The sequence below is a fragment of the Nothobranchius furzeri genome, chromosome 9 (assembly GCF_043380555.1).
Source record: "Nothobranchius furzeri strain GRZ-AD chromosome 9, NfurGRZ-RIMD1, whole genome shotgun sequence".
Lineage (NCBI taxonomy): Eukaryota > Metazoa > Chordata > Actinopteri > Cyprinodontiformes > Nothobranchiidae > Nothobranchius > Nothobranchius furzeri.
In genome coordinates, this window is record NC_091749.1 from 60,586,495 (window position 1) to 60,608,245 (window position 21,751).

The 21,751-nt window shown below is 40.2% G+C and overlaps 2 protein-coding genes across 3 annotated transcripts in view; both read left to right on the forward strand.

The window, feature by feature from the left end:
- galnt18b (UDP-N-acetyl-alpha-D-galactosamine:polypeptide N-acetylgalactosaminyltransferase 18b) overlaps positions 1-21,751 on the forward strand; it is a 166,534-nt gene that overhangs the window by 16,741 nt on the left and 128,042 nt on the right. The gene's annotated exons all lie outside the window — the stretch shown is intronic.
- Positions 7,181-20,172, forward strand: LOC139071819 (52 kDa repressor of the inhibitor of the protein kinase-like). 2 transcript variants are annotated; one of them, XM_070555011.1, is made up of 4 exons: positions 7,181-17,340; positions 17,876-17,971; positions 18,059-18,146; positions 18,617-20,170. In XM_070555011.1, exon 1 carries the CDS (start codon positions 14,706-14,708, stop codon positions 15,543-15,545), a length of 840 nt encoding a protein of 279 aa, XP_070411112.1. In that variant the 5' UTR covers positions 7,181-14,705; the 3' UTR covers positions 15,546-17,340; positions 17,876-17,971; positions 18,059-18,146; positions 18,617-20,170. The 2 variants fall into 2 exon arrangements, with proteins under 2 accessions (XP_070411112.1, XP_070411111.1); XM_070555010.1 differs by having other exon boundaries at positions 7,181-17,971; positions 18,617-20,172.

The window sequence follows — 21,751 nt, forward strand, 5'->3', positions numbered from 1 at the left end:
GCAGCAACAGGGGGGGGGGGGGAGGGGGGGCTTTTGGAAAAAAGACAAGAAAAACCTTTTCAGTTATTCTGACAGCAGCTTTTCAAGTCTAGATGAGTACTCTGGTACTTCTTTCCTTTGAAAAATTACAAATTAAAGCTCCCAAAGTCTGCTCAGCACATCACACACATCTGTCACATTTAAAATATTACATATTGCCTATTTGAAACCATAAATGCACTGTGTGTTTGGTGCTAATTTGATTAAACTAAATGACTTTAAATGTAACAAACTTATTTTGAAGCAGGCCGCTGCACTCCTAAGCTGGTAGCTCTTCCTTTATGGCCTAGTTTTTGAAGACCTTTAACAAAGACAGCTTAATGCAACCAACACTGTGCATGTGGCAGGAAATGCACTTCAGATCCAAAGCTAAGCACACTTTTTATGTTTGTTTATGGTAATAACAATCCACTTGAAAATATATTAACATAAAAATAGTACCGAGTACAAAGTGCAGAGGTGCAAGTCAGAGCTAACTAGCACGCCGTATTTCCTTGTAAAATCTTTCTTGCAAGGTCTGACTCTGCTGCTTGATGATGAATCCAATGCTGTTTTGTTTCAAAACAAAGTCTGTCTATTCTTAGATTGCTGTCTCAGAACTCTCGTTAGCTTTCTTTCACCTCCTCCATGCTCTCTTTTCTCTGTCCGAATACCAAACATTGTGCACCCAGGAGAGTTTTCTGGATGGGCTGTGGAGTGAGCTGTCTGATGTGAGTGGGGCTGGAACTAAACTCAGTCCTTTAGATGCAGAAGGCTAAAACGCTGCAGTGACTGTACTTGACTGTTGTGATATAACACATCTGGTAGTAGATTTAAATCAATGTGACATAACTTGGAAAAATGGCAAACATTACTCATTGGCATTGTTGCTCCTTTATCTTTATTTAAGGTGGGCCTAAAAGATGTTGTTTAGAGCACTAAGACCATTACATCGTCAGCATATTTTATGACAACTTATTTTGTACTTGATAAATTACATAAAAAATTAGAACACGGATGAACATCACTGCTACAAAAGCAGAGAAGAGCTGCTTTGGGAGCCTGAACATTTAACCAGGAAGTCAAATCAAATTGTGTTTCCATGGGTGAATTTGATGCTTCAAAATGAAACCATTTGACAAATTAAAGCTGGATGTCAGAAGACATCTGCATGGGGCTCATGGTTGAAAAGAATGGATTGTAGTTTATGATAATTATTTTGTCGTTTTTACTTGTGCTCACTTGAAAAGTTGTTGATACAAGATGCAAGAGTTTATCAAATATGCATGTCATTTAGGGGGCATACAGACTGCGACAAAATAACTTGGACAATGATAAATGTTTCTTATAGTGTGTTGCGATCATTTTAAGAGGAAACGTAAACAATAAAATAGTTCTTCAGGTTTTAGCTGAAACTGAAAATCATACAGGCTGAGATTTTCAGAACATGTTAGTAACAATAATTTACCTGTTTTAAACTCAAATTCCCAGTTTTGTGAAATTCTTGGACAAGACTCTGATTGCCTTGTGTGTGTGATTGCCTTGTGTGTGTGTGTGTGTGTGTGTGTGTGTGTGTGTGTGTGTGTGTGTGTGTGTGTGTGTGTGTGTGTGTGTGTGTGTGTGTGTGTGTGAGAGAGAGAGAGAAAAGCCCTCCATTTACAGATTGAGAAGCACTTGTGATTGTGTGTGAATGAGTGGATGCTCCTTGTAGTGCAAAGTGCTTTGAGTGGTCAAGAGTAGAAAAGTGGTTTCTATCAAGTCAATTTACGTCCCATACACATGCCTCTTATGTGCCAACAAGTATGGTCATTCACAGCAGAACAACATGATTTTAGCTACATACCTGCAGTCACTCACAGGGATGCAACAAATATCTGTTTTAATAACAGTTTGTTATTTTATTTACCTACAGGTGCAGTGTGTAAGAATAAACTAAGATGACATCCTGCAATTAAATAGTATGTTTAGGCCTACTGCAATCCCTCTCTCACTCCCGTTCTGTGAGTTTCATGGCTGTTGCCAGTTACGGATCAGCAACCTGAAGATTCTAGATAACAATCAAAGGCTAATCATACACCATAAGCTGATGAGTAGATAAACACATTTTCATAGCTGGTGCTAGCACTCGGGTGTTTTATGGTACGGAGCACTTACTACACTCATACGGTAATATACCTCTGGCATAGAGGCAGTGTTGTTTGTTCTGTCTGGCTGTTAGCTTGCTGTTAGAGTTCTGAACGACTCATTAAAGGAAGTAAAACTCCATGTTTGACTCTTCACTTACATGATGTTGAGTTGTTGGTAATTGAAAAAGTAGCTTGAGACATTTATAGAGCTGATTATTTACTTGTAATTTACCGTTAGCATATTTGATATTAGAGTAAAACAAAAAGATGCCGTTGCTTCTCAGGGGTACAAGAAATAACTTGTGGGTTGCTCCATTTTTACTGGCATTGGTTCTTTAAACAACTCTGGAGCTTTTTGCCAGTCGTAGTCGAATTACAAATGCCGGCACTGCAAAGTTAGCTTGCAGGAGTCTTGGCAACCCTGTAAGCTCCTGATGGTAAACCACAGCTACGTCCCTCTTAATTTATTTTGAAAACAGAAAAAATGACAACCCCCACAGTCGGCTGAGAATGAAATATGTTTGAGTGTAACAGGTAACAAGTGGAGGAGAGAGGAGCCTCTTACAGAAGAAGTTACAGGTCTGTGAGAGCCAGAAATAGTGCTTGTTTGTAGGAGAGTAAAATCAGATTTTTCACCATAATTTGCTAATAAAATCTTTAAAAATCAGAAATTAGCATCACTTCCTGTACCAGAACTTCAGTGTATATTTACAGGAACCTCCCGACTTGTGCGTCTCCACTTGACCAGGCCGGCCAAATGGCCATTTTCCGGAACCTTCTGAGCACCTGATCAGGTTTAGGTGCTCGGAGTGGCCCGGTAAGCAGCCCGGTGCAGTTGCTGGGCAGGAACCCGGCCGATTGGTTGTTGAGAGGCAGCAGTAGCTCAACAGGTTGAGCGGGTTGTCCAGTAATCGGAAGGTTGAGGTTCGAGCAGCTCCGGACAGAGAATTCTGCTGTTGTGTCCTTGGGCAAGACACTTAACCCCCCTTGCCTGCTGGTGGTGGTCGGAGGGACCGGTGGCGCCTGTGCTCGGCAGCCTCGCCTCTGTCAGTGCGCCCCAGGGCAGCTGTGGCTACATCGTAGCTCATCACCATCAGTGTGTGAATGAGTGTGTGAATGGATGAATGATACACTGTAGTGTAAAGCGCTTTGGAGTCCTTACTCTGAGAGGCGCTATGCAAGTGCGGGTCATTTATCATTTATCATTTAACTCAGTCGGAAATTATGTTTTGTTCACTGCTTTGGTGCATTCTGTGTGTTTTGCACCAATTGACGTAACTCACAACGCAGCGGTCGCGTTACAGGGTCAAACTGTAAATGGAGACAGGGGCGCCATAAAGCGGTGAAAGATTAGGAAGATTCTAAGGGCCCACAGCTGTAAGGGGCCCAAAAAAGTTTCAAAGTTGAATAAAAAAATTAAGTTTAAAAATCACAAGTACTTTACTTTGCAGTATTTTTTCTCATTTAAGACATTAAACAATTTAACAATGTTAAACAATTAAACAATTTTAATGTTAAACAAACAGTCTCTTAGTATTTATGAAATGTGTATTTATTCAGAGGTCCCTACTTTATTTTGACTAATTAATTTGATTCCCCCCACCCCCACCCCAATGGCATAAAATGGTACAGTCCACCTGGCCGAGGGGCACGTAGCAGCCAAGGCCAGCCTCACGCAGCAGTCAGACAGCCAGAGAGCGCCAAGGCTCCAACGTCTGGGTCACAGTAAAGGAAAGAATGAAATGAGAAAGAGGACAGGCAGAAGACAGGGCGTCAGTATGTCACACAGTTTTTCTCAAAGAAAGGTGGGTTTAGTTAGTGAGTGGTTAAATTCAACCTGTTAGCTAGCTTTGATATCCACAATGAGAGGAACTATGTTTCATCGAATTATGGTAAATGGGTTGTTGTCCTTGTCCCTACCAGAATCAGCAGCTGATGATATGTCAGCCGGCGTCCCCTCACAACCCATTGAACCTCAAGAAGGTGAGCAATGTAGCATGTTAGCTAGCAGCCTCATTTCAGGGGGTCTGTGGGAATCACTTAAGGCTCTCTTCTCTATCAGTACTATTACACAGGAATATAAAAAGGCTATTTTTGGTGATAAACACATTGTTTTTCCACATAATGATAATTATATATATCAGTCAGTAAAACTGTATAGATTGTTTTGGATGCTGGGCAGGTTGAAGCATTGTTATTTAGTCTTGTTAATGTAACATAAATTACTGTGAGATTATTACTGTGAAGCACCTTTTTGAAGGCACCATATGAGAAAAAAAACCTCTTCATCTACTAAACACCTTGAAATGAAATGTTTTGAATCTGACTGAATTATGGGAGGTTTTACAAGATGTTATTTGTTTATGTAGCTTTTAGAACACAGACCAAAAATCAGTAATTTCCAAATAATTAATCAGAGAGCAAAAATGAAACAAAAGCTATTAATAATTGTAATAAATGAACTTAATATCACATTGAACACAATTAAATATGAAATCTAGTATTGTCGTTATCGAGCATTATTAATTATACCACTGTAAATAATAAATATTGCTGTGTACAATCAAGGCTGAATATATTTTTAGCTGTTTTTTTGTTGTTCAGAAAAATGGGTTTCTAGAGACTTATATATGTATTCATTCAAAGTTGTCCAACTTTAAAATTTTATGTAAGCCTAACTGACTCCAGTTTGAACTGTGTGCTTATTCATTTTGTGTCTATGATGAAGCCATGGAGACTTAATAAAGAAGTCACCTTGTGAGCAGTGAATCCTTATTTTTTGTCAGTCATACACAAATACTTGATTTCAAGAGGAAAGACAGCTGAAAATGTAGTTATGTAAAGCTCTGACACAACATGGAAATTTAATTAGATATCCAAATTTGAATTTTATCATCAAATCAAATTTTAGAATAAATAAACACATTTTAAGGGAGTAAAAGGGAAAAGGAGATTAACGCCTTTCAGCATGTGCATTTCCTGCTTTTTCCAGCAGTGATATTGCTAATTCTGTTGAAGGAAATTCACAGTTTAATGAGAGAGAGCTGGTGAAAATTATATGTAAATAAGTAAGACTGCATGTAGACCTACATAATTAAGCAAAACTGAAACACTAATATTAAGTATATATATATATATATATATATATATATATATATATATATATATATATATATATATATGTATATATATATATATATATATATATATATATATATATATATATATATATATATATATATATATATATATATATATATACATACAGGTGCTGGCCAGTAAATTAGAATATCATCAAAAGGTTGAAAATATTTCAGTAATTCCATTCAAAACGTGAAACTTGTACATTATATTCATGCAATGCACACAGACCAATGTATTTCCGATGTTTATTACGTTTAATTTTGATATTTATAGGTGACAACCAATGAAAACATCAAATCTGGTATCTCAGAAAATTAGAATATTCTAAAGGCCAATGAAAAAATGTTTGTTTCTCTAATGTTGGCCAACTGAAAAGAATGAACATGAAAAGAATGTGCATGTATAGCACTCAATACTTAGTCGGGGCTCCTTTTGCCTCAATAACTGCAGTAATGCGGCGTGGCATGGACTCGATCAGTCTGTGGCACTGCTCAGGTGTTATGAGAGCCCAGGTTGCTCTGATAGTCGTCTTCAGCTCCTCTGCATTGTTGGGTCTAGCGTATTGCATCCTCCGCTTCACAATACCCCATAGATTTTCTATGGGGTTAAGGTCAGGCGAGTTTGCTGGCCAATCAAGGACAGGGATACCATGGTCCTTGAACCAGGTGCTGGTGGTTTTGGCACTGTGTGCAGGTGCCAAGTCCTGTTGAAAGGTGAAGTCTGCATCCCCATAAAGTTGGTCAGCAGCAGGAAGCATGAAGTGCTCTAAAACTTCCTGGTAGACGGCTGCATTGACCCTGGACCTCAGGAAACAGAGTGGGCCAACACCGGCAGATGACATGGCACCCCACACCATCACTGACGGTGGAAACTTTACACTGGACCTCATGCAAGTGGATTCTGTGCTTCTCCGCTCTTCCTCCAGACTCTGGGTCCTTGATTTCCAAAGGAAATGCAGAACTTGCTTTCATCAGAAAACATAACTTTGGACCACTCAGCATCAGTCCAGTCCTTTTTGTCCTTGGCCCAGGCGAGACGCTTCTTGCGCTGTTTCTTGTTCAAGAGTGGCTTGACACACGGAATGCGACACCTGAATCCCATGTCTTTCATGAGTCTCCTCGTGGTGGTTCTTGAAGCGCTGACTCCAGCTGCAGTCCACTCTTTGTGGATCTCCCCCACATTTTTGAATGGGTTTGTCGTCACAATTCTCTGCAGGGTGCGGTTATCCCTAGAGCTTGTACACTTTTTTCTACCACATTTTTTCCGTCCCTTCGCCTGTCTGTTAATGTGCTTGGACACAGAGCTCTGCGAACAGCCAGCTTCTTTAGCAATCACCTTTTGTGTCTTGCCCTCCTTGTGCAAGGTGTCAATGATTGTCTTTTGGACAGCTGTTAAGTCAGAAGTCTTCCCCATGATTGTGGTGCCTTCAAAACAAGACTGAGGGACCTTTTAAAGGCCTTTGCAGGTGTTTTGAGTAAATCAGCTGATTAGAGTGGCAGCAGGTGTCTTCTATATTCAGCCTTTTCAGAATATTCTAATTTTTTGAGATACCAAATTTGGAGTTTTCATTAGTTGTCACTTATGAATATCAAATTTAAATGTAATGAACATTGGAAATACATTGGTCTGTGTGCATTGCATGAATATAATGTACAAGTTTCACGTTTTGAATGGAATTACTGAAATATTTTCAACCTTTTGATGATATTCTAATTTACTGGCCAGCACCTGTATATATATATATATATATATATATATATATATATATATATATATATATATATATATATATATATATATATATATATATATAAAATATTTTTTTCTCCCTTCGAATCTGGGAGGGTGCAACCCCAGCTTCAGCTATGGTCGAGCCCCCAGGGGGCCCAACTTGATATTTTTTCATGGGGCCCAAAATCTCTGGCAGCCCCCTGAACGGAGACACGACGGCCTTTGAATCTCCCGGTCAATTTCCCCCCTCACTACATTTACCCTCATTTTGTCTCTCATAGTTGAGGTAGATCTATTATTAAAAAAATTACAGGTCTCTCATCTTTTGAAGTGGGGGAACTTGCACAGTTGGCTGACTAAAAACTTTTCGGCCCCAGTGGATATGTTAGAATAATTTGCTTATATATAAGGAATACATATTCTATCACTTTTTAAATGCCCTTGTGCCCAGACAGTGAACTAATAGGCTATTGATGAAATGACTCTACAGTAAACTCCTGCATATTAATCCGTATGCTTGAGTACATCAGATGCTTGAAATGCAGCGTAAGCAGATATTTCATAACAAAGACAGTTCAACTCTGTGGATGTAGATGTAGAGTGGAACAGATGACTCTTCAATGCAAAAAATAGAATAATAACATCTGGAGGCTTGAACCTTCGGTGCACAAGGATTAATTTTACATGTGTTTGCCTCATTATACAAAATATTCAAATTGAACATGTTTAATATGAATGTGATGGGCTACCCTTTTGACTCCTCTTCCTGTTTTCTCTTAGCAACAAGCCTAGGTGGATTGTTATGGAGGTGGCTGTAAGCGCATGCTGGGAATGGCTAGGATTACAAGGTCTCACATTCTTTTGTTACATACTTGGTTTGAGTCCTTAAACATTATTTTACACTCCCACACCTCATCCTTTATGTTTAAAGCAGTAGAAAATGAATGTAAAACAACAGTTGCTGTTCAAGTTTAATTTGTGTAATTGTTGAACTTTTCTTACAGAATTTTGCAGACAAAATAAAACTGATTGTGAGGAAAACATTTCATGTGCTGGGCGAAAGGCAGGGGAGGCCCTGGACGGGTCACCTGTCCATCACAGGGACACACAGAGACAAACAACCATTCACACCCTCACTCGGGATTCCGAGGTCATGCGGAGGACCACTTTATTTGGAAAAAATAAAACTAAGCATAAAGGCTGGATTTGAACCTGTAATGTCATGATGAGGCAACATTGTCACCAACTGTACCACTACTGAAATAAAACAAAAGTCTCCCACACCTATCTCCTGCATTAGCTTCTGAACGAAAAGAAATGGTGAAAATCTGAAAAGCCTGACAGAGCTACGTCACACATGTTACACGTCGCACAGACTCACCGATCTTGAGTTGCGATGGGGAAGGCTTTTGATTTAGCATCCAGGAAACAGCAGACAATGTCCCAACTAGTAGAAGCTAACTGTTAGCATTAGCAACACTACCACAGAAAAACTCAGGGTTGTGTTATTTGTGCCGATAAAACATCCACGTTGCAAATCAGTGGTAGAGTCACATTGCTGTTATCCAATCAGAGGCGAGGTGTTCAAATATTAGGAAATAGGACTCCAAATCCTGCCATCTGTGGCCATTCTCTGCTGCAGCAGACTTGTCCGCGTTCATCCAAGCAATTCTGTTTTTGTTTTTTATTTTTGCCCCAAGTACAGCTTGCAAGGCATTCATTCCTACCGCCACTGCAAATGTACGGATTAAACACGTTTCCCACTCCTTTAATAGCCTAATTATTAGGTAAATATGTGTGATATTAAATTACTCTCATCGTAACATCAGAATAATTTAATTTGCAGGAATGACAAAATGGTGATCATAACATCATAAAATGTTTTTGTTTATTTATTTTTTTGTAAACCACAACTGATTCCTGGTTTTTCCTCACTGTTCTTATTCAGGTTTTGTTCTGCTGTCCTCTGACATTTCCACAAACTGTCCCGACCTTTCAGATTCATCCTGTCTGTCCACCTTCCTCTGACCTCACTGCTTCCTGCATTTTTGGATCTTCTGTTCCCTTTACAGAACTAGTCACCTGTTCCACACCGCATCATCACAGCCTGTTTCTGCACCGAGATCTTGTGTTCTGGAGCTCACCTTAATGTTTGAGAAGCCCGATTCCTGATCACTATTTACTTTTTACAGTTTCCCTCTGTTTTTTGTTTGTCTCTCCTATCGCTTGCTATTTCTACTTGTTGTCCACCATCACAATGTCTTGTTAGATGATCATTAGTGGGGTAAAACATTGCCTTCAGTTGGTTTGGATGTCAGAATAAATGTAGGAATTGCCTAAATAAAAATGTCTGTTTACCAGGAGGGTTTTTTTATTCACCACATTAGTGTAATTTAATTTGAACAACACACACAGAAAATCAAAACTATTGTTTGATCATTTAATTCAAGACTTCTCAGGACAAGGGCCAAAACTGATGTTAGCAGTAGCTCAGGTCGTAAAGTGGGTTGTCCAGTAATCTGAGGGTTGTTGGACCAATCCCGGCAGATAATGCTGTTGTTGTGTCCTTGGGCAAGACACTTAACCCACATTGCCTGCTGGTGGTGGTCGGAGGGACTGGTGGCGCCGGTGTACGGCAGTCTCGCCTCTGCCAATGTCCTCCAGGGTAGTTTTGGCTACTTAGTAGCTTGTCACCACCAATGTATGAATGTATGTGTGAATGAGTGATCGATTGTGTTGTAAAGCACCTTGGGGGGTTCCAGGACTCTAGACAGTGCTATATCAAATACAGGCAATTTATAAATTATTAGTCCCTTGACGCACAGAGGCAGATTCATGTCTGCAGCTGACCGAACCGAGATGGCATGTAGGTCAGTCTGTGGACGGAAAATGACCATTTCTGGACATTACATCATGTAAAGAAATATAAAAATATATTTTTTAATAATTTTTACAAACCCATTCCAAAAAGCCATTTTATTAGAAAACAGAACATTGAATGTTAGAAAGTATCCCAAACTGTCAGAGAGACAAAATTATTCATTTTAGAAATAAAATGGGGACGGTACAAAATCCCTCATAAGGCCGCAAATGGCCCCTGGGCCAGACTGTGGGCATGCCAGGTTTAAAGCTGTTATGGCAAATCTGCAAACAAGCTAGGTTTTCAACACAACACTCTCGTGGTACACTGACCCATCCCCTCGGTATCTTCTCTGAGACACATCTTCCAGAACCAAAACTAAAACACCAGTTGCTGTTTTCTAGTAGCCTGACCAGCCAGCCCCATGCTTGCTTACGGGAAACGATGGGTCTGGGAACGCTCCCATTCACAAAACCCCACCCCTGAGAATTTATAACCGAGCCAGTCAGCACTGAGCAGCGCACATCACACACTGCAACACTCAGTTTCTCATAAACAAGAAAACGCCGTCTGAAGTGGAGTTCGTTGCGGCTCTTTCCTCTGTTCTAAATGACTTGAACACGTCTTTAAAACCACAACAAGTAGAAGCGCTAAAAACCTTTCTTCTAAAGAAAGATGTTTGTGGTGTCGCCAGACACCATTTTTGACTACAGCTAAAAAACGACAGTGTTGCGCGGTACAGTCTGTATTCACACCTTTTTTCTGACTGGTTATTTTTAAGCTCGTGAGTAACCAGACTAATTCGATATTTAAAATGAAACAGAGGATGAGTCTGGCTAGTTTTCTAGGTCCAAACGTCTTTTGTAGTCCGTGACTTCAAATGGTGTTTTTCTTTTTGGGACTCTGGTAGTTTGTCCTAAAGTTGAAGTGGTAGCAGCCGGCTGTTGCCCTTTCTCTGATATTATTGAGCGCTGAACATTTCACTCCAGTGGTGTTCTGTTGCTATGTGAATGTGTAATGACTAGAAGATCCAGGGAAGTGTGGCGGTTCAGCGAGATGGCAAACATATTTTCCAATATTTGCTTTCGATCCAAAACGTGTTATTGGTGGAGGTTTTAGACAAGTGCAAGAGAACCACTTCATTTTCATTTTCATTTTTTAAATCTAATTATAGCTATTCTATGTTAGAATGTTGTTAAGAGGCATGAAACGTGTTTTAAGTTAATTTGTTTTCCAAATTTGCCATTGTCGCTTTAATGTAAGATATATAACGGACTGGCAGTAAGATAATTAAGATAAATTCTCTAAATAACTAAATAACTTCTTAAGATTCAAAAAATAGAAACGGAAAATTACTTCAGTTTCCAACTTGTATAGACCTTCTCCCTTCCATTTCTGCCCCTAAAGCCTGTAAGTATGTGGACAATGTGTAAACAAGTCCCAGCATGAGTCATCGTCCTCTGGTCCTCAGATGTGGAGCACCAAATGCCTCATGGACATAAAAACTTTAAATGTTTGACTGACTGAAGCGAAGCCTAGCTCTTTACATGTCAACAGTTTACCTTCTGTGTTACAATTTAGAGAAGAACAACTGGTTGGTGTACAAAATCAATTTCCTGCAAATGTCAGATTCATATAATATCACAGGCACATGCATGCACAAGGAGACTGGATCAGAGCAGCTCCATGCCGATGCAACGTTAGGTTTAAATCTAGTTGCATTGATTTATAAATCAATCTGTTTGAAGATTAAATAAAACATCTGCTCAGGTGTTAGATAATTTAAGCTTTCAGATAATTTAAGCTTTCATAAAAAGTATCTGAGAAGTTGAAGACCATGTAGTTTGTGTTTGTAAAATGGATATCCTGTAGGACACTTTTTTCAACGCACACCTCTTCTTCTAGTGCCGTTCCTGCTGTTTATATCGTATTGATATGAGATTAGAGTTTCACATCCCTCATATCTCTTAAAAAACTATGTTTCACTTGGAAAATTACCTAAATATGTAGAGCTGAAGTCAGAGAAGATGGCACTGTTTCTCATTTTTCATCATGTTTTCCCGTCAGAGTTTCATCTTCAAATAGAGAAGAAGAAGAAAAGATCATTTCTATAGCGCCTCTCAAGATAAAAATCCCGAGGCGCTTCACAAAAACAAAAATTGTAAAATATAAAAAATTATTTAGAAAATGATTAAAATATATATTTATTATGAGCAAAAATAGACAATTGTGATTAAAAAAATGTTAAGAAAGAGAGAGAGTGAACAGGAAAGAGGGAAATCAGTGGATCCTGAGGAAGGTGGAATAGGTGGGGAGAGCAGAACAAGGAGAGGGTGATGAAGGTCCCACCAAAGCCAGCTTGAACAAGTTAGTCTTCAGTTGCTTTTTAAAGGAGACCACTAAGCCCACTGATCTCAGGCTCAGGGGGAGAGAGTTCCAGAGTCTGGGGGCCACAGCAGCAAATGATCTGTCACCTTTGGTCTTTAGCCTGGTGCGCTGCACAACCAGTAGGCTTTGATCACTGGACCTCAGGGACCTACTGGGGGTGTAGGGACCCCCAGCAAAAACCCAGAGTCGTTCACTGCAGGTGGACTTCAGAGGGGCTCCTGAGCTCATGTGATGACTTCCAATACAGAATGGTGTCTGTTTTTAATTTGGTGCTGCGTTACGACGTCGAGATCAAGGTCACTGAGTGCTGCTGTTCAGGCCTGGCCTTTCCACAAATGTTTCAGAATCTTTTAATCATGCCTGGCAGAGTGGATGATGAAATCCTGCTTGTTGATATTATCCAGTATTTTAAAGTTGTTTCTACTTGTGATTAGTTGTATTCGAAACAACATGTTTTCTATAAAAATCAGAGGCGGCGTTACCATTAGGCAAAGGTAGGCGATTGCCTTGGGCCTCAAAAACTTTAAGGGCCCCATGATGAACACTTAACTAATATGTTTAAGGTATTTTTGCTCTGAAACAAGAGACCCTGCCATTGTAAAAAGCATTGTAATGAATTGATGCGAGACTGCTTTCTGTGAAAGTGTTTCAATGTCCCCCGTTGCCCAGCTACAATGGACTATTCCATCCACAGCGTGTTACGATGGTTACGGATCAGCGGAGCTGCGGAAGCGAAGAAGTGGATGTTTGTCTGAGAAGAAAATGAAGCAAAGTTTTCCGAGTGGGTCTGAAAAAAACGTAAGAAGCAGGAAGAAAGCAAAAAGTTTGTGTCAACCCTGCCAAAGGTCACAGATTTTTTTACGCTGCTACAGCAGAGTAACACCAATGAAAGTCGCAAATTGAATGCAGCAAATGAACAAGAAGCTGCCGCTAGCATTAGAGCTAGCTATGCTAACGCTTTTAGCGAAGTGGAGGAGCCTGTTGCTGGAAGCTCAAGTTGCGGTGATGGGGATAATAAAAGGACCTCTCAGCAACTCGTGAGTAACAGTCTTCCTATTAACCAGTGTGCTATACTCGAAGACGACCCAGCACTCTGGCCAAAGGAGCTGACAGACAAAGAGCGCTGCTCAATAGTGCAAAAAGGACCAGTTAAAGTGAAGGACCGAAGTTTTCCCAAAAATCAAGAGGGGCGCAGATTCACAGTTTCTAACTGTTACCTGCAAATGAGGAATGGAGAAAAGATTGCCAGGTCCTGGCTAATGTACAGTGAAAGCAAGGACTGTGTTATGTGTTTTTGTTGCCGCTTGTTCAGAGACAGAGACAAAATCACTCAATTAAGTGGGGATGGTTTCAATAACTGGAAAAATGTTGCAGCCCATTTGAAACAGCATGAAAGATCTACTGAACATATCACAAACGTGCAAACCTGGCACGCACTGTTACAGAAACTACAAACAAACACAGCTATAGATCAGGTAAACCAAGATCTAGTTGCTTTTGAAGTCAATCGCTGGAAAGAGATTTTAAAACGATTACTTGCTATTGTGAATCATCTACCAGAGCGCAATCTTGCATTTTGTGGACATTCAGAAAAGTTGTTCGAGTCTGGAAATGGAAATTTCTTTGGGCAAGTGGAACTGATGGCTCAGTTTGACCCTGTCATGCAAGAGCATTTGAGACGAATACAGAAAAAGGAGATGAGTGACAGCTACTTAAGCAAGGACATTCAAAATGAGCTTACTTCCCTTGTTGCAAAGTGCACAACTGATGCAGTTGTAGAGAGAATAAAAAGAGCCAAATATTATGCAGTAATTATGGACTGTACCCCAGACCTCAGTCACAAAGAGCAACTGTCAGTGGTGCTACGAATCGTAAACTGTGAGATCTCAAAAGGTGTCTGTTCATGAGCACTTTGTTGTTTTTCTTCAGGCACACGATACAACAGGAAAAGGTTTATGCGAGTCATTTTTAGGCCATCTAGAAAAGCTAGACTTGGATCTATCCAACTGTCGAGGGCAGTCATATGATAATGGACGTAACATGCAGGGGAAAAAGCAGGGAGTCCAGAAGAGAGTGCTGGAAGTAAACAGCAAAGCATTATGTGTCCCATGTGGAAGTCACACATTGAACCTTGTTATTGGTGATGCAGCCAAATCATCTCTGACATCCATCAGCTTCTTTGGTCTATTACAGCAGCTTTACACTCTGTTCAGCTCCTCTGTTCATCGTTGGACCATTCTGAGGGAACACGTCAAGGACCTTTCAGTGAAGGCGTGATCAACAACAAGGTGGGAGTGTCGGGTTGAAGCTGTTAAGGCTGTTCGCTACCAGCTACCTGAAATTCTGAAGGCACTGACTGCTCTTATGGAGTATGCAAAAGAAAAACAGGATGCTGGAGTTGTTTCAACAGCTGGAAGCATCTATCAAGAGATTAAGAGATGGCCTTTTCTGGTGAGTACCATTGTGTGGTACAATGTTTTGTTCCAGATAAAGCAGGCGAGATCTTACAGAGCCCCAAAGTTTCAGTGGAGATAATAAGGAATGAAGTCACAGCAGTGACAGATTTCCTACAGGATTTCAGAGAATGTGGATTCAACTCTGCTAAAACAGATGCCAGGGAGATTGCAGAGAGGATTGAAGTGGAGATGAACTGGCCAGAGGTGCATAAGAGAACTGAAAAAAGACAGTTTGAGTATGAGGGAAGAGAGCAAACCCAGCTAACTGCTGAAGAGCGCTTCAGAACAGAGTTTTTCCTGCATCTTGTAGATACAGCACTTGTCACTTTAAAGGAGAGATTTTCACAAATGGAAACCTTCTATGAGTTGTATGGGTTTCTCTACTCCACTGAGACAATGTTAAAAACAGTGCAAGCAGGGAGACTGGATGAATGCTGCCAAAGGCTGGAGCAAGCAACGGATGATGTTGATGCAGAGGACCTAAAGCTCGAGATACAGAGCGCAGTTAGAGCCTACCCCAAACATGTCTCATCACCATGGGAAGCGCTTGCTTACATATATAATGAGAATATCCTTGACATCTATCCAAATCTGAGTATAGCTCTTAGACTTCTACTTACTCTCCCTGTGACAGTGGCTTCAGGTGAGAGAAGTTTCTCTGCTCTAAAACTTATCAAAACATACCTCAGATCAACTATGTCACAAGACAGGCTATCTGCACTTGCTGTTATCGCCATTGAGCGTGATGTCAGGAAATCACTGGATATGGAATCAGTGATGACACGATTTGTAGAGGCCAAAGCTCGCAAAGTCAGATTTTAGAAAGGCTCTGACGTAAAAATATACTAAGAAAAGACAGAAAACATGGAAATAAGAGGAAAAGGAAATCTACAAAGCTCAAGAAACAGAGAAAGGAGAGAAACAAGATGATTAAAGGAGCAGAGGAGGAGGAGAGAAAGAAACAAAGCATTCAAGGGCAAGACTTAGAAGAGAGAGAGAGAAGGAAAATAAAAGCAAAGGTAGAAAATGGTAACTTTGGCATGGTTATGTAATTTTTTTTCTGTATCTCCATATTTAACCATTTTGTCTTATGTTTTATTGCTTCCTTTAGTGAAAGCAGACTAAGGAAGGAGATAGAGGTGTTTCACCAGAGAAAATGAGAAAGAAGAGAATAAGTGGGTGGGCAATAAATTAATACAAACATGAATATCATTATTTTTGTACAAATCAAATGATTTCATGCTAAATATATTTGTTAAACACATTCTTTTTTCCATTCAGATGCAGTTCCTGAGATTCTTGACATCAGTTCCATCCAAGACTGGACCAGTGAAGAAGTTATTCAACCTTTTTGTAGTAAGAATAAAGAAAAAATCAGAACAACAGCTGTGGAGGGCCTCATGTCTTTGCTTGCCCTGGGCCCCCAACTTGCTAAATCCGCCCCTGATAAAAATATGTTATTGGATTTTAATAAATTGAGAAAAAAATATGTAAATTGATTGGAATCTTGTACACAATAGAAAGGTTACTACAACTAAAAAATAACATATTTTTCTGTTTGATTCTGAATCCCTGTTTGTGTTACACCATCTAATTAAAGCGCGGCAGATTTGAGTCACCTTGACGACCAGCTGATGCGTGAGACTTGTCTGGGTGTCTTCTTAGTGCAAGAACAAGCCATCAAATATTCAAAAAGAGACTCTTGCATGCAAATGTCTGGCTTAAAAATAGATCTAGCTTTTTTTTAAAGTGGGTGATTTGGTGCAGAAATCAAATCACTACATATTCTCTCAAAAGATATATTTACAAATTAATTTACTTCTGCAGGGGGACTTCTCAGCTAACGTACACTCTGAATAGAAAAACATTTGGTGTGTTAGAGCTGCAGAAAAGCGGCACAACACCTGATTCCATTTAAAATTCCTACTGACCACCTGATCAAAACAAGTGCACATTACCTGTCAAGTAGCTGAAAATTACTTTATTCAGTGAGAAGATTCCTTTCACCATTTCATTTCCGAAAACATTAAAGGAGACATAACATGAAAAACCCACTTTTTTTTATCCATTAACACAGTGTGTTTCACATTTTAAGTGTCTACGTGAGCAAAAAGGCTTATATTATTCACTGGAGTTGCTATTTAGATATTTAATAATTAAGTTTTGGGCATATTTGTCCACCCGTTCAGTTTTTCAAATTATCTATTACATCAGTAATTTATTTCGTCAGGATAACTACCAAATATGGTAATGGCCCTTGGCTAAACACAGAGCCAATCCGCCATTTTTTCATCTCGCTAAGATTTTTTGTAGTCCTATTGGAAAAATGCAGAATGTCTGGTTATTTTAGCCACACACAGCTCAAAACTGTTCCTCGTTTTAAGGAAGGGTGGTGTGGCAGTATTTAAACCCAGGAGCTGATGACGCTACTGCTAAAAAAACACAGAAGTAGTGTGTGCGTGTGTGTGTGTGTGTGTGTGTGTGTGTGTGTGTGTTCGCGCGCGCGTGTGGTTCGTTCGTTCGTGTCTCCCAGGCTAGTAAGTACCGAGGGCTTCATCTATCTAAAAGGAGTCATTTCCATCTGAATGTGACAGCAACGGGACACAGCAGCAGAGCGGTAAGCTTCATATCACTCTAAAATGTCGACAAACTTTACTTTAGATTTACGGGCATTAGCAGCACTAAAGCGTTAGCATCCGACTTGCTATTGCTAGCACAGTATGCTAGTAAAGTTAGCACCCAGATTAATGTGGATTTGGCCGATTTTCGTGGAATAAAACGTGATCTGGGATTTCTGATCAACAGAACAACAGATGATAACCTTCCACTGATTGTAACAGCAGAGAGCCTGTGTGTTATTTTACGTGAGTGTGATGTATTCTTAGCATCCAGTAAATAAAGTCCCATATCAGCTAAAATGCAGCGTGACAAAGTCATTAAAGTGCGTCAACACAGTGGATTTAAGAGTTTTAAAGAACAATCTCTGAGTGAAGTGAGGTTAGTTTTTTGTCTCACTGCAGATATAAAAACGAACTCTGCATCAGTCAGACGCAGCAAAGCTCACCGTCTGTATGAGCGTGAGCGTCGGAAAGCTGATAAAATCAGCTGTAAAATAATTAAAACAAAAGTAAAAATGCTCCTTTGCTTTTTAGAGTCCACATCCAGAAGGCTGGAGCCGTGTTTCACTGACAGGCTGTCAGACTAAAGCCCTGATGAGCTCAGCTGGGACAAACTGGTTTGATGTTTAGGTAAGTGAAGATCTGGTTCAAGACCTTGAAATGCTAGTAAAAAATAATTTAGCCAGCTTGCTAATGTTACTTTTCTTCTCCTCTAAGGAACACAGAATGTTCAGATGTTGGAGCTTCACATCACCTACTGAGGAAGGAGACCCACCAGTAAAGAGACGGTCTGGACCAGACCAAAGTGAGTGATGACACCTCAGCCACCCTCATCATTAAGAACACCTCACCCCCTGAATCACTCCGTCTGATGACAGCAGAGTGATTTATTTGATGTTTTACTTGTTTAGTCTGTTTAGAAATTATTGAATTACATTATTTTCTGTAAACAACCATCTGATCTGGATGTGTGCAGAATAACTTTCCCCAAATTCAGCAGCAGCTGGCCTACAAAAACAGCTGCAGCATGTAGTAAGTCTGTCTGCACTGCTTTCTAATGAGCTTCCTTTCATAAGGAATCATTTGTATAATTTTAGTGTCACTATTTTATTAAATTTGTAGGAAAATATGAAGTCACTGCAGCAAAGTGAACTTGTAAACAAAGTAAACCAAAACAACACAAATGTGACTATAAACATGAAAGCTAAAGAAACAACTTTCCTAAAGCTGCTTGTAAACAAAATATGTCATTAAAGTTATCGTCTATCATTGCAGAATATGGCGATGACATCATGGAACTGGTCACAGGAAAAGTTTTCCCTGAACCAACTCCGTTTCTAGATGAGGTAGAGAAGATCTGCATCTCACCAACTCTCTGGTCTCAGTATTCAGACAACGGAGGTCTCCCACTGTTATCCAGGACCAGTTTGAAGCCCACATACTGCCCCTCCCTCATCATCAGGAAACATCAATCCGTATCCTGAGGACAACAGAAGACGGCAGGAGGACAGGAACTCTGAGACCTAGATACCACAGCACCGGGACACAAAGCACCTGTGTGCACAACGCCTGTTTAACTACTAAAGCCTGTTTATTATATAGTTCTACTTATTTGCTGTGAGGTTAATACTTAGAAAATTTGTATATTAATGTAAACAATAAAAAAAATCACTGATTGTATGTTTTTTTTTAGATGTAATGGTCCAAACTCAGCCTTGTAGACATTTATTGCATCCTGTAGGTAAATACACAGAACAGGCTCAGATCCAGGATGACCCAGCATGCTCTTCTTCCATTCTGGCTGTTAGGGATTGTATCAATAACTCAATGCCTACTGATGTTTTCACCTAACGGTATTTATTTAGAATGCAGGTCAGACTTAACTATATTTGTTAGCAAAGCAGACTGATCTTGGGAATTTCACTGAGGCACTGATGTCCACCTCTGTACACATTAGAGAGAATTACCACGTTACAGCTAAACGCACATTTAATAAAGATATAGGCTACACATTGCAGACAATAAAAACAAAGTTGTAAGCATTAGAATTATAATGATCACATTAAAGAACATTTGGAGAAATGTACTTTATTTTTGACTAGAATCTCAAATCTTTAAATTAAAATGTAACTGCTTTTTATCCATTTTCAGCCATTAAGACACCCAATATTAAATAAGACTACTTATAAAATTATTTATAATTATATGTATTTATAGATATAGATGGATAGAGATCTTAATAAAATATATTCTTTTAATGGTGTTTTAATGAGCTGTATCATTTTTAAAACATTTTTATAGAAATAAATAAGCAAGCAGCATTCCTTGTGTGTGTGTGTGTGTGTGTGTGTGTGTGTGTGTGTGTGTGTGTGTGTGTGTGTGTGTGTGTGTGTGTGTGCGTGCGCGTGCCTGCTCTCTTGTCCCTCCGTCGGCCGTGTGTGTGTATGTGTGCGCGCGTGCCTGCTCGCTTGTCCCTCCGTCGGCCATGACGGGTGTGTGTGAGTGACTACAGACAAATGCATGAGAGAGTTAGCAGCCTTGAAACAGCCTGATGAACAACTCTAGAGCCCTGCACGGGCCTAAAATCTGAGCCCGTGTCCGGCCCGGCCCGAGGGGGTGGAGCCCCAGCCCGACCCGGCCCGAAAAGGTTTTCAGGATTCTCTGGCCCGACCCGAGCCCAAGCCCAACTTTTTTTTTTTTTTTTTTTACCAACTAAATGAAAACAAAGTGCGTCAATCCTGACCAATGTGTTAAAAGACGTGCAGGATCCGAGCGTCGCAGAAGCGCATGCGGGAAGCTTCCTCCCACTGAAGCGAGTGTTTTCCAAATCCTGTCTCTCAGAGAGACTTGTCACTTAGAAAATGTTCCCTGATTATGAAACTTTGGCTGAACAGCGCCCGCTCCCGTCTCCAATGTGCGACACATCCAGGAGCCGTCTGAGGAGAAGCCCAGAATCTCACATCCTCTTCAGCTCATAAGCGCCTATGATTACGCACAAGCGTGACCCAACACAGTCTCACAGTAAGACCGGGTTGGACCTGTTCAGGTTTTCACAGACAATCTTCACATAGAATTGACTTACAGATATAAAATTAATTCAGTAAAATATAAAGCATTTTATTTAAATATCCATTCATTATTTTACAAGCACAGAGAGCCGCATCAGATGGATGGAAGAGCCGCAGGTTGCCAACCCCTGCTCTAGTTCAAGATATCATTAAAATTCCAAAAGTGCTGAAAATATTAAAAATGGGGCTTTCCGTGCATATCTAATACATTACGGTAGCCACTGGGAATCCGGGATTCTCTGTCTTGAGCGCAACGAATCACAACACAGATTCAGAGACGTGATGAGTTTGTCATCCAAAATGCTCCGTTTTATAACTTTTGAATGGCTGATCAAATTCAAATAATTCCAACGGTTCATAAAAGTACATAAAAGCAGCTTTCCAACGATCTATAGCATGAAGCAATCAGAGTTAGAGAAAATATCGCTATGAGGGGAAATCCTGCTGTACAGCCTAATTGAAACGGAGCGCAGCGCCATGGTGAAAGCGGATAACCTATAAAATGACATGTTGAGGACGCAAACTCAATACATCTCTTTTATTGTGAGGTAATAATTTCTCCGAGTTTTGCGGTTGCGGGCGGGAGTAGACATGCACGCTGCAGGTGCGGGCGGGAGTGTAACACACACGTTGCGGTTGCAGGCGGTAATGGTCAGAAATTCAGCGGGAGCGGGCAGGAGCGGGATGAAGAAAACAGTCCCACGCAGGGCTCTACTGCGTTTAAGTGTTTCAATTTTTTTAATGATTTCGATTAAAAATAAAGGAGCCCGGCCCGGCCCGTGTCCGAGGTAATTGGACAGTCGTTGGCCCGAAGCCCGGCCCTCGGGCCGTCGGGCCGGGCCGACCCGAGGGCCTAGGGCTTCAGTGCAGGGCTCTAAACAACTCTCCCCACAAGTTCTAAAAATGCTAATATAATGTTTCTGCTATGCTAAATAATGATTTCTCTATAGAACTACAAAGTCCGACTGGGGGAGGAGAGTACAGGTCTGCACTGTGGAGGGGGCGGAGTTTACAGCTCCTCCTCCAGATTTAAAGAGACAGTACCCAAAAACGGCTCGTTCTCAAGACTCTCCTCAGAACAGGGGTAGATGAGGGTCTGTAGAGCAACAATAATGAGGAAATCAGACCAAAGAACTGTAGTTCCACTGTATTTAGACCCCAACTGAAGGATTTAGATGTAAAAAGGAATAACTTAAAAGCATGTTATGTCTCCTTTAATATTATATTTTGGATGTATCCTATAAATCCAAAATATAGTAAAGATTTTAAAACAACACCTAAAGGAAAAAATCACAGTTCAATTATTCTTGATATAATTTCTTTTTATGTTCTTTGTTCTTTT